Source organism: Microtus ochrogaster, unplaced genomic scaffold (genome assembly GCF_000317375.1).
Source record: "Microtus ochrogaster isolate Prairie Vole_2 unplaced genomic scaffold, MicOch1.0 UNK58, whole genome shotgun sequence".
NCBI classification, from domain to species: Eukaryota; Metazoa; Chordata; class Mammalia; order Rodentia; family Cricetidae; genus Microtus; species Microtus ochrogaster.
In genome coordinates, this window is record NW_004949156.1 from 1532450 (window position 1) to 1544533 (window position 12084).

Here is a 12084-nt window from a genome sequence, read left to right on the forward strand (position 1 = left end):
GTTATTAGTATAGACAATGTCACTGGTTAAGGTGAAAAGATATGAGATAATGGCGTCACATGCGAAAAGAACTACTTTAATGAAACAGTCAAGATTAGGGGACGTTCAAATAATTTTCCTTAAAATTAACTATCCACACAATTTAAAGAACTTGGCTGTTTATTCAGAATTTAAACGATATTACATCTTTAAGAGGGTCCGCGCAATGCCTTCTGGGATACTGTGGAATGCCGTTGGCTTTCCTTTGTGACGTGACCTTTGACCGGCTCAACAGCCTGAGGCACCAGGCGCCATTGCGGCGCCATCTCTTGTCTTCGGGCACTGGTTTGGGCGGTTACCGCTTCTGGTCCTGCGTCAGAGGCTGACCAGAGCCTGGAGCCAGGCCTGTCTGGTTCCACAGCTCCTCCTCCTTTCCCAAAAGTGACTGTGAGGCTCCTGCAGGCAGTCACTTTCGCCAGCTCCACAGTTCGGAGTCCGTTGCTCCTGTCTAGCTCCGGCCGATCGACAGCTGCGCGTGAGGGCCCTTGCCGCCATGGCCTCTACTCTGCCAGAGTTCATCCAGCAGAATTACTTGGCTGAGAGCAACGCTGCCCTCAACTCTCAGATCCAGTTGCAACTGTATGCCACTTACATCTACCTCTCCCAGGCCTTCTTCTGCAACCGTGAAGAAGTGGCCCTGGAGAACTTCGCCCTCTTCTTCCTGACTCAGTCCCAGAAGTGGATGGAGCGCACCGAGAAGCTGTTCCTCCTGCTGAGCGAGCGCAACGGCTTCCTTACCCTTGGGAGAATTGCCGATCAAGGTCGTCACGACTGGTTCGATGGCTTCATGGCGATGGAGTGTGCTTTCCACCTGGAGAAGACGCTCAACCAGAGTCTCCTGCAGCTGTACCAGCTCGCTAACAGCAACGGTGATATCTACTTGTGCAAGCTCCTGAAGAGCCATTTTCTCAACCGGCAGGTCGAAATCATCAAGGAGATGGGTGGCTACTTGACAAACCTGCGCCAGCTGGGGGCTCCAGAAAATCATCTGGCTGAGTCCATCTTCGACAAGCTCACCCTGGCCGAGACCACCAAGGAGAACTGAACTGGGACTGTTCCTGCTATAGTGATCTTCCTCAGATCACCAGGCAAGGTGCTCACGTTACATGTCCCCAAGTTTTCCTAGTTATCCTATTCTGGCACTGTTTGCAATAAATTTCTTTCTGAGCATATTAATAGTTTCCTGTTGATTCCTATGCATCAAATTCTCACCTTTAAAGAAGAAAGACATTCCCTTGCAGGTCTAAAACGGGTATCTGGGTGTCTCTTCACACACCCAAGTCGGGTTTCCTTGCAGCTACAAGCGCAAGTAGGTGGGAGGGAAAGGATATTCACAGGCCCTGGGAGAGAACAAATTAGCGTTTCCTTTTAAACAGTGTGAGCTTGGGGATGGGGCGGGAGTGAAGTGTGGGTGAAATGAAGTGGAGTGGTCGGCCTGTAGCCATGGTGTTCAAGCATGGGAAAAGTGCAGATGCGTGGTAAAAGTGTACACATGGCGGGTGGGGTGGAGGGATGGCTATCAGCTATCCTGCTAAACACAAGACTCGCGGATCAGATATGCTGCTAAACACGGGGGTCGCCGATCAGATATGCTGCTAAACACGGGGGTCGCCGATCAGATATCTTGCATATCAGATATTTACATTAAGATTTTAACAGTAGCAGAATTCCTGTTATGAAGAAGCAACAAAAATCATGTTACGGTGGTGGGGGGGGCACTACAATGGGAGGAACTTTATTAAAGTATTGCAGCAGTACGATGGTTGAGAACAACTGGATTCAAATGAAATGGACTTTACCTAAAGCCCATTAACTTACTAAAAGATGAAAATACTAGCATTTTCTGATGCCAGGTAAGTCAGTGAGACTACCTGAGAGACAGCAGAACACTTATGACATGCTTACCCTGGGAAACAATAATAAGAGGTAAGCAAAACCAAAATGACTATTTTTTCATAGCCCCAAGGTTAATAAACTGAAGTAACAGTGGAACTTTGCAGGTCCAAGATCGTTCATTGATACTCTTATTGTATGTCCATAAGAATCTCAGGAAGTAGAAAGGGTAGGAATTTAAAGGGCAGCTACAAGGGGAGTTATAGACTTGGGACGGGAACATAGTTCTGATCCAGTGTGGTCTCTCCTACTGAGGGTATCAATGAGTTAAGAAGCAGGGCGTGGGTAGACTGGGAATTCAGCCAGATAACCAGGCCCAGAAGGGAGGGAAATTCCCCAAACTGGTGAAGACAGCCCTGATCACTATAGCCGTTCCCTTAATTACCGGTGTGCCTTCCAGCCCAGGGTAGAGATGACTTCTAAATATCATTCAAAATCCTCATATGATGAAAGCCTTCAGAATTAGAAAGAGACTTGTGAGAGGCAGTAAGTAAGGTACCACCCAGGCAGGTAGTCCAGTTCTCTGTTCAGCCCCCCACCCCCACCCCTCCGTGCAGACCCTAACCTGATTGCACAGCTCGCCGGGGAAGATAAGAGGGTTGGAAATCCCCAGAATGAACTATTACCCAGATTTCTGCATTGGGAGTAGCTTCCCTTTCCCCGCAGTAAATAAAGGGTGGCTACAAAACCCACATTGGCTTTACCTGCTGTTCCAGCTCATTTCAAAGCCTGGGGGGGGGAGGGTGGCAGGGGAGCAGCTTGCATGCTTGCTGGACACAGCGCACTGGAATTCGACACTATATCATTTTCTGTGGTAATCCATTCATGGCGTCATCTGTAGCTCACCCCAAACTTGCTCTGTGTTGGTTGACACACCTCCCTCTTTGTCGCATCTGTCTCTTTCTTGTGACTGACTTTGCAGGAAAATGAAGACACACCGATTAAGCCCTATATATAGGCTTTGATTTTACCTGAATAAGTGGTGTTTCCTCATCAGCGAAACTCAAAGGCTAACAATGATTAGACCTGAGTGCCCATTATAAGTCACTGTTGGTCAGGTCACATTTTCAGCCTTTCTTTAAAAGAAAAAAATTCCTGATGGGGAAATCTTGGCCCAACAGCAGCAACTCAATTGTTTCTTTAAAAATATGTATATAGTTCAGTTTTAGTTGTGTGTGTATGAGAGAGAGAGACAGAGAGAGGGACAGAGAGGGGTTGGGGGAGGGAGAGATCGTGGGCGTTCACAAAAGCCAGAGAACAGCCTCAGCTCCTCTGAAGCTGGACTAACTGATAGTTTGTGTGATAACAGGCATGGGCGCCTGCAGCAAGCCCAGGGATCCTCTGCATGAGCAGTGTGTGCTCTTCACCCACTGAGCTGTCTCCAGATTCCAGCCCCCACAGATTTTTATCTTTGCTTTGCTGAGAGTAAAACATGCATGCTCTAAGTCCCTGCCCTTTGGCTCAGTTTCGGCAGTCACAAACAGGCTCTGGAATTCATGAGACAGTTATGACAATGGATAGGAAATGTTTAGCCTTTTGAAAGATGCCCCCTTTTAACTTTCTAATGTCTAGACTTTGGCCTTTCCTAAAAGTTCCCTTATTTTCCCGTCTTGCCACACAACTGACGGAAAGGTGAAGGTAAACTTCTTCTAGGTATGCCACCTTCTCCGTTCCTGGATAAGTGCACTTTAAATACTTAATAGTAAGATATAACTAGTTCGTTGAGCCCCGGCACGTAGCACCCTGAGACACACAGCTGCATGATTGCCAGTCACCGGCCATGCTCTGCTGCTTGGGGGAATGATGTCTGAAACAGTGGCTGTTGCTATGGGTACCAGAATCTCAGGCAATGATAATAGCAGGACAGACTAGGGGGAAATGGTAAAATTGATAACTTCATCTCTGGCTCAAACACGGATTCAAATGAACTCTGCTGAATAATTTACCTCTACGGGGAAAAATCATCCCTGTATCACAGAAGGAAATTTTTTAATAGACGGTTGTCACCAACAACGTGTGCTTCCTTTCCTAGGAAGAGGAAATGTCTTTTTCTCCATAAATGTGTGACAAGCAGGACAAAGCGGCCTTTCATTTCTCCGAAATCTTTTCTCGTCTAGGAATTTGCCCCACGTTTCTGATCTGTATATTTTACTTTCTTCTTGTATCAGTTGCCAGCGATTCTAGTTTATTTTCACAAGTCCAAGAAATATCAACGGTCCATAGACGAAGGCCTAATAAGTCATATTGATATATAATACATACATATATTGAGATATGATAAATTGCAGGGAGAGCAAATATAATGCTTCGTATTTTAGAATTACATTTTATACAAAGTGTGTGTGTGTGCACGCATGCTTTGAGTTCAGCATCAGAGGCCTATTGATGAATTTGTTTCAAAAAACCTGGAGTAAAGGGCAGGGCTTGGAAAATTATATTAGAAAATATTACTTAAAGGGGTTAAGATGAAGTTTATATCTGATTCACTAGTAGAAAGGGAGCAGGGTGAGGTATGCACAGAAGGAAAGTGGTAATTATAACATAGTGTTAAAAGTCTTGCCTCAACTTAAGTCAGTTTGGGTTATGAGTTGTAACAAAAGCCAGAAAAACAGGTTTCTCTGCCGTGGTGGAAAGTGATGGAAGGAAACCAGTTCAGGGCTGCTGTGCGACTTCGTGTCACATTTCACTGACTCCAAGAGGCGCAGTTTTCTTCATATTCTCATGTCTTTGAAATAGGGACGTTTAGTGTCCTACCCTCACTGTTGGCTGTGGTCGGCATTGCCTGAGCATGTACTTCAAACTTCACTTTGGCCTTATTGCCTGAAAATCCCGAGAGCCATTGAGGAAAACTCTTAAGAAACAGCAGTATCTGGGTGGCGGGAAGGAAGGCATGCAGAGTCCCACACGACTCTGAGTAAAGAAACTCATTTGAAAAATTTGTGCCTGAAGAACTTTTAATAGTACTTCGTACCATCTCTTACACACTTTAATTAGTCTAGTCGTACTTTATAGTATATTTCTGTCTCTTTTATGGGTGTGTAAAATGATATAATGATAAACATTAATGCCAAAATAAGTGTAAAGATCTCTTTCAGAAGGCCTAATATAAAAAAAAATCCTAAGAAATGCATGAGCTAAGACAACATTGTGTCCTAACTGAACTGGTGACCTTGTTTAGGATTTTCTCACACATAAAGTGATGGTTTGCATTCAAAAATCACCTTGCTTTCTTTGATAACAAACGTGCCTGTTCCACTGCTGTGGGCCTCCAGCCTAAAGTTATTTCATGGTCCAGCATAGCTACCGTAAGTCCCAAAATCACATTATTGTTGAGAAATGATTGGGATATTTGTTAGAAGGAAGAGAAAGATTGAAAATCCAGGTACAGTGAACGGAAGACTGAACTTGGAGTTAAAATCGTGGCAGAGGGTTACTGTGCTATCTGTTGCTATTCAGGAGCAACAGGGGCTTTTCTTTTCTCTTCAAACCAGAGGCTCTAAGAGACGCTCCCAGAGCAAAGTCATGGTAATGTGTGTCTCAGTTCAAACTAAGGTCTTTTTTTGAGTAAACTTTTAATTTTAGAATAATTATAAATGCGAAGTTTATAAATGTAGATTTCTGGCCGGGCGATGGTGGCGCACGCCTTTAATCCCAGCACTCGGGAGGCAGAGGCAGGCGGATCTCTGTGAGTTCGAGACCAGCCTGGTCTACAGAGCTAGTTCCAGGACAGGCTCCAAAGCCACAGAGAAACCCTGTCTCGAAAAACCAAAAAAAAAAATGTAGATTTCTCCTTTTTAGCTTTTTCTTTTTTCTTTTGTATTATGATGTTTGTGTGTGTTCACATGTATAGGTGCATGTGTCTGTGCATGTTTATAGAGGCCAGAGTTCGACATCTGGTGTAATCCTCTATTTTCTATTCTCTCTCTCTCTCTCTCTCTCTCTCTCTCTCCCTCCCTATCTCTGTTTGTCTGTCTGTCTTCTTTCTTTCTTTCTTTTTAAACATTTTTAATCCCTTTAAAAACATAACTGTATAATTTTTCTTTTTTTTCCTCCCTCCAAGCCCTCCCATATACCTCATTGGTTTGTTTCAAATTTATAACTTCTATTTCTTTCATTGTGGTCACGTGTATGCGTGTTCCAAAATGAATAAATACAACCTGCTTTGTCTGAATAATGTTACTGCATTATATAATTTCAGGGATGACTACTCACTATTGGATACCCTATTAGGGGGAATTCCCTAATAATCCTAATAATCCTCTGGCTCTCGGCATTCTTTAGTTGCCCATGATTCTTTATCTAGGGTTGAGGCACTGAGAGCGTTCCCCTTCCCATATTAGCATGTCTATTGGCTAGCTTATTTCTTGAAATAGGATCTCCTACTCAACCTGTAACTCACTGATTCAGCTAGGCTAGCTGGACAGCAAGTCCCAGGGATCTTCCTGTCTGTCTCCTCACAGCTGCGATTAATGCTTACCACCTTGCTTGGCTTTTTACATGAGTGCTAGCAATGGGAACTTATCATGTTTATCATGTTTATCATGTTTTCGGAGCAAGCACTTTACTAAGCCATCTCCTCAGTCCCTGAATGTAAAATAAATAAATAAATAAATAAATAAATAAACCTCTTTCCCCCTATTTCATCTAACAGTAGACTCCTTCAAACCTTGTTGTATCTTTCAAAAGTAAGAAATTATAATGGGCACATCACTATTAACTAGCTCCGTGTTGCATTCAGATCTCAGTTTTTTAATCAATAGCTTTTTCTTACTCTGGGTTCAAATCTAGGATGCCATATTGTATGTCATGTTTCTTCAGTCATTACTTAGCCTTTTTATGATTTTTGTCAGTTTTAAAAATTATTCTTCATTGTCCTTGGCTTCTCAGTCAGCCCTCATTGTCAGCCACATTCAGAGAGTCCAGTTTGATCACATGCTCCATCAGTCCCAGTCCAGCTGGCCTTGGTGAGCTCCCATTAGATCAGTCCCACCGTCTCAGTGGGTGGACACACCCCTTGTAGTCCTGACTTTCTTGCTCTTAGGACTGGAGAGGGAGAGGGAGAGGCAGGGGGTAGGAGAGAAATGGGAGAAGGGGAGGAGGTGGAAACTTTTAATAAATAAATGAATACAAATTATTCTTCATATACTTTGTTGAAATTTTCTCAATTTGGATTTATCGGGTGTTTTTTCTCTTTTTTTTTTCTTTTGGTTTTTCAAGGCAGGGTTTCTGTGTGGTTTTGGAGCCTGTCCTGGAACTAGCTCTTGTAGACCAGGCTGGTCTCGAACTCACAGAGATCCGCCTGATTCTGCCTCCCGAGTGCTGGGGTTCTGGCCACAAGTGGTGATCATGGAGTTGAAGGGTCTTCCTCTGACACATAAAATCAAAAGTATTTTGTCCGACAATTTGACAGCACTGTCTATCTATCCTTTCTTACTTAGTTATGGTAATGTTGGCTAGGCTTTTACACCATAAAGATACTATTTTTTTCTTCCTTTCCAAACTCTATTTTTAATGTAAGTCATTAAATCCAATTTATACACTAGAAGCAGGAAAGAAAAATTAAGTCTCATCATCTAGATAGAATGATTATCTACCCATAGTATGTGAAATTCTTTTATAAGGAAAATGTGTAACTTATCACTGATTTATTCAATCACTTCTGTTTCTATATGAACTTATTTATATTTATTTATTACTTTGTTTTATCATTCTAGACTGCAATTTTGTTCCTTAGTTTTTCTCTATATTTTGCCCTTGAAAAGACTCTTAAAATTAATTCTTCCGTCCCTTTGATACATTCCAGCAATTCATATTCTCTCTCCTGTTTCTTCCCCAACCCTCTCTCACATTTGTGTGTACATATCACACACATGCACATAAAACAATTTTTTAAAAAAAAAAAAACATTTGTATTGATTCTTTGTTGGCTTCACATCATGCAAGCTGATCCCATTCATCTCCCCACCCCTTTATATCTCTCCTCCACTCTTGCAACCGCTCCATCCCAAAACGAAGCAAAATAAGATTTAAAAGAAACGAAAAAAGAAGAAACATCTTGTCGTAGAGTCTACAGTGCAATACAGTGAATCACACAATGTACCCTTTAGTCCATACATCTTTACTTACAGCTGTTCACTGCAATGAGTCATTGGTCTGGTTTGAGGCCTCTGGCTTCTGCTGGGCCCTTACTGGGACTCCTCTTGAATATCCTGCTGATCCCCTATGTAGCGGAGATCCTGTAACTCTGAATATGCAGGAAGGGCCCCTTCAAGTGCCCCAGCAGATCATAGATGGAGCTGATGTTGACGTGGGCCTACTCAAAACCCTGGTTCTGGGCCTGGGTGGTAGCTGTGTTGGTAAGCCCACCACCTCTCGCTCATCCTCAGCTAGCTTACCCAATGAGAAAAGCAGCAATGGGCTGGGCCAGTTCTCCTGCAGCCATGCCCTTGCTCCAGCTTACCCACACCTCCACCATAAGCGTTAGCTCCTGTGTTGCTCTGGGAGGTGTATAGGCCATCCTTCCTTATGCTGCAGCTGGTGAAGACAGGGCCAGTTCTCTCACCCGCCACAGGCAGCAAGGCCTGAGGAGTGGGGAAGGGTATCTTTCTTTCACCCATGCCATAGCCTGGCAGATGAGGGGAGGGCAGGGTCAGCTCCTCTGCTGTCACAGTCTCAGAGCTGTGTCACCCCCACCCCCACCAATAGGGTTAATCCACTTTCTTATGTAGTCCCAAGGCCCACAAATCCTCTATGTTCACAAGCTACATTTCCTGGCAAATTTCCAGCAGACTGTGGTGCGCCCAGCTCTAATGGATGCATCTGCATCACAACTACTGCAAGTGTGGATCAGTGAACATCACGGAAGAAGGAGCAAAAAGATTGCAAGTGCCAGAATACCAGGAAGACTGCTAAGAAACATTCTCCCTGAGAAATTACTCCAAAAACAAGATGGGAACAGTGGTAGTATCAAAAGACATGCTAACATGGAAGGGAGAAATTTCATGGGGTCTCACCATTAGGCAAAGAGCTATAGCTAACTGATGACCAGTAGAAGAGGAGGAATTAACCTTTCCCAGGGATGAGACCCCTTATTGGTTATTCAATACAGAATGATCAACCATGAAAATATATACACAGTGACAACAAAAGCCAACTGAGCCAGTTTTAAATATTATAGACATATGTATGCATATATACACATATGTATGCATATATATACACATATGTGTATGAATACAAATGTAAATGTATGTAGCAATAATAATCAAACAAAAAGAGAATAATCAAACAATTTGAGAATGGGAGGCACATTGGAAAGGTTGAAGGAAGTGTACCTGGCAGAGGCTGGAGGGAAGTAAGGGAAGGGAGAAAATGAGGTACTTTTATTTTAATAAAAATGTATAAAAAATTAAAAAAGCATTATTTTCTGTGCTCTAAAATGCTCCAGACTCATAGTATGTTTCTCTTGTTCTGGAATTAGCCATTTCTCCAAAGAGTCCTAGTTCATTTTTTTTTTTTTTTTGGAAAATAGTATTTAAAAACCAAGATGTTGGCAAGTTAATGAGTTTTTAATTGGGAGAGCTTTCATAAAACTCCATATTTCTGGTTTCTCTTGAAAATACTATATAAGACCCTGTCTCCATGGGAACCCTTACATGGGACTTAATTTTCTGCTGCCACATTAAAGCATGTATATTCTTCAGGGCACTACAATATGTATCATTCAAACAATACAAAACTTAGTTACTCTAAAGTATCCCTATTGATTCATAGCCCATTGTACCTAGACATTTTATCCAGGTAAAGGGGAGTAAATGAATAAATAAATTAGTATGGCTCTTATGTTCCGGGTAAAGAATAGTTCTTGTCCCTTTTGTTCATGTCTCCATTAGTCTTAGAGTCCCTGATACTGAAAGGTGGCAAACAGATCCTTGGTCTCTGATTTCTGTTGATTTAAAATCAGATAAGTGCAGATGACAGTTTAGAATGGAGGTGTCTCACTTCCTCAATCCCTTATTGGACAAACATTCAGCTTATTTTACCTTCTATACAAGTCTATGTAACACCAGGTACTGGCCACTAGTGTTTTGTATCAAGTTTGACTATGGCTTCCAAGAATTTTGCTTGAGAAACCCAGCCCACACAGCATCTTACAGCCAGTAAGGGACCTGGCTTTCCCTTGTTTGGCTGGCCTATGAAAACTGACAGCTCTCAGCCTCACATAATTGCAAGCTGTCAAGTTCCAATAATGACTGACCTGGTATTATATGCCCAATTGTGCAACAGTGGCATGACTATTGCAGGAATAACCAGCCACTTCCTTCTTAGATTTACGGTCCACTAAGTAAGATGGATATGATACCTGGTACTGTTAACTGTGCCCCAAACCCATGGCTAGATCATAGGTTCTAGGAAAGAACCTGATATTGTTATTCTGCTAGATGGACATAGAATTACACTGTTCTCTAAAGTCTTAACTTTAAACCCATAGTTAGGCACATCTCTCAACCCTCATGATGGATGCTTCTTTTCGCTGTAGGGTAGGGATGCTACGCTCTAAATGGCACATTTGTACCACTACCACCAAGGTTCAGTGATTACTGTGGAAAAGGGAACAAAAAGATTCCAAGACCTAGAAGTAGTGGATATCTGCAGTGAGTCAATATATGCTGGGCATTATGGGGTTATTGCACTCTTGAAATCATTGCAGATGTGACTGTATACACAAGGCTTGTATCAGATAAGACCGGCCAAGATTCCAGGATGGACATGGAAGGGGCTCATAAAGTCCCATGACTAACTGCGGAGCTATTGGCAGTTAATGGCTTTTGAGGTAGGGGTCAGTTAATTTTACTCAGAGATATAGCCCTTGAGATGCTCCCCGCACTCCAGTGAATGGTCTGCACCCATGCACATACAGGCAGAACTAAGTGGCCTCAACTCAGTGAGGACATGATGTTGGAAGGAAAATATATAGCAGGAATCAGAGGGAAGTAAATGGAAGATTTGATCAAATACTGCATATACATGTATAAAATTATCAAACAACAAAAATAAGCTAAAGGCAAATACAGATGATTTAATATACTAAAATGTATATGTGTAGTTCATTTTCAATCTCTTTGCCAATAATTGCATAACATCTGCCTTTTAGATGGCCATTCAGTCTTGGTTTTGCAACATAAGGGCTTAAGTGTTCTCAATCAGTTTTAAAGCTGTAGTTTTGTCACCTCTTGTTACTGAATTAATCCTCATGTAGCTCCTCCAAGCACTGAGAGATAATATCTTCCTTAAGATCATACATGCTTGAAAGTGTTCATTTCCTATATCCTTACATGTAATTTGGACTGAACATTTCCAAATTATCATATCTTTTTTTGTTTGAAGATTTTGGAGACTCTGCTTCAGTTTCTTCAGATTTGAATACTACAGTGATCCAAACTTGTGTCCTTTTTGTATTATCGCTACTTAAGCCTCCTCAAACATCCATGCTTTGCCTATATTTCAAGTTCTTTATCAAGGAATGGCTCAGAGCTGGTCATTTTTTATACAAATATATATTTAAAAGGTAAGAGCTTTCTCCTTGTCCCACGTGGAAACTACTTTGATGACTCTTCAGCCTTCAAATACATTGCCAGGAGGGTATAGAAGAAAATAAAAACCAAAGGCTCAGATACAAAGGTAAGATTCCCAAATCATGCAGTTTATTGAATTATTTAAAAAATGCAATGAGCAGCATGGAGAGAGGGGGGAGAAGAGGGGCAGAGAAAAGTAGCAAGATGAAAGGGCCACAGCACCTATATCCTTGTCTTAAGATATTCCTACATCTATTGCTCCCTTCACTACTTTAGATTTGCTCACCGGAGCCAACGCACAGCTGCCATATTAGAGAGGCCTAGGGACAAATATCCCTAGGTATAGCTTTAACTTTGAACAGCTACTAAACAGAATTTTTAAATAAAGGAATATGAACCTGGTAGTTGTCACTACTCTGTAACATATCTTAGGATGCTCTGTCACAAATACTTAATTTTGAGTTGGTCTTGTGATCTCTTTTAATTAATTTATTTATTAAAGATTTCTGCCTCATCCCCGCCACCGCCTCCCATTTCCCTCCCCCTCCCCCAATCAAGTCCCCCTTCCTCATCAGCC

The 12084-nt window shown here is 42.2% G+C and overlaps 1 protein-coding gene across 1 annotated transcript; it reads left to right on the top strand.

Moving 5' to 3' along the window:
• The first annotated feature begins 532 nt into the window (after positions 1–532).
• Positions 533–1084, top strand: LOC101991716 (ferritin heavy chain). Its single transcript, XM_005369735.2, has one exon. It carries the CDS (start codon positions 533–535, stop codon positions 1082–1084), a length of 552 nt encoding a protein of 183 aa, XP_005369792.1.
• Positions 1085–12084: the final 11000 nt, after the last annotated feature.

Coding starts and splice junctions, on each gene's coding strand:
- LOC101991716 (XM_005369735.2), top strand. CDS start 533: ATGGCCTCTACTCTGCCAGAGTTCATCCAGCAGAATTACTTGGCTGAG.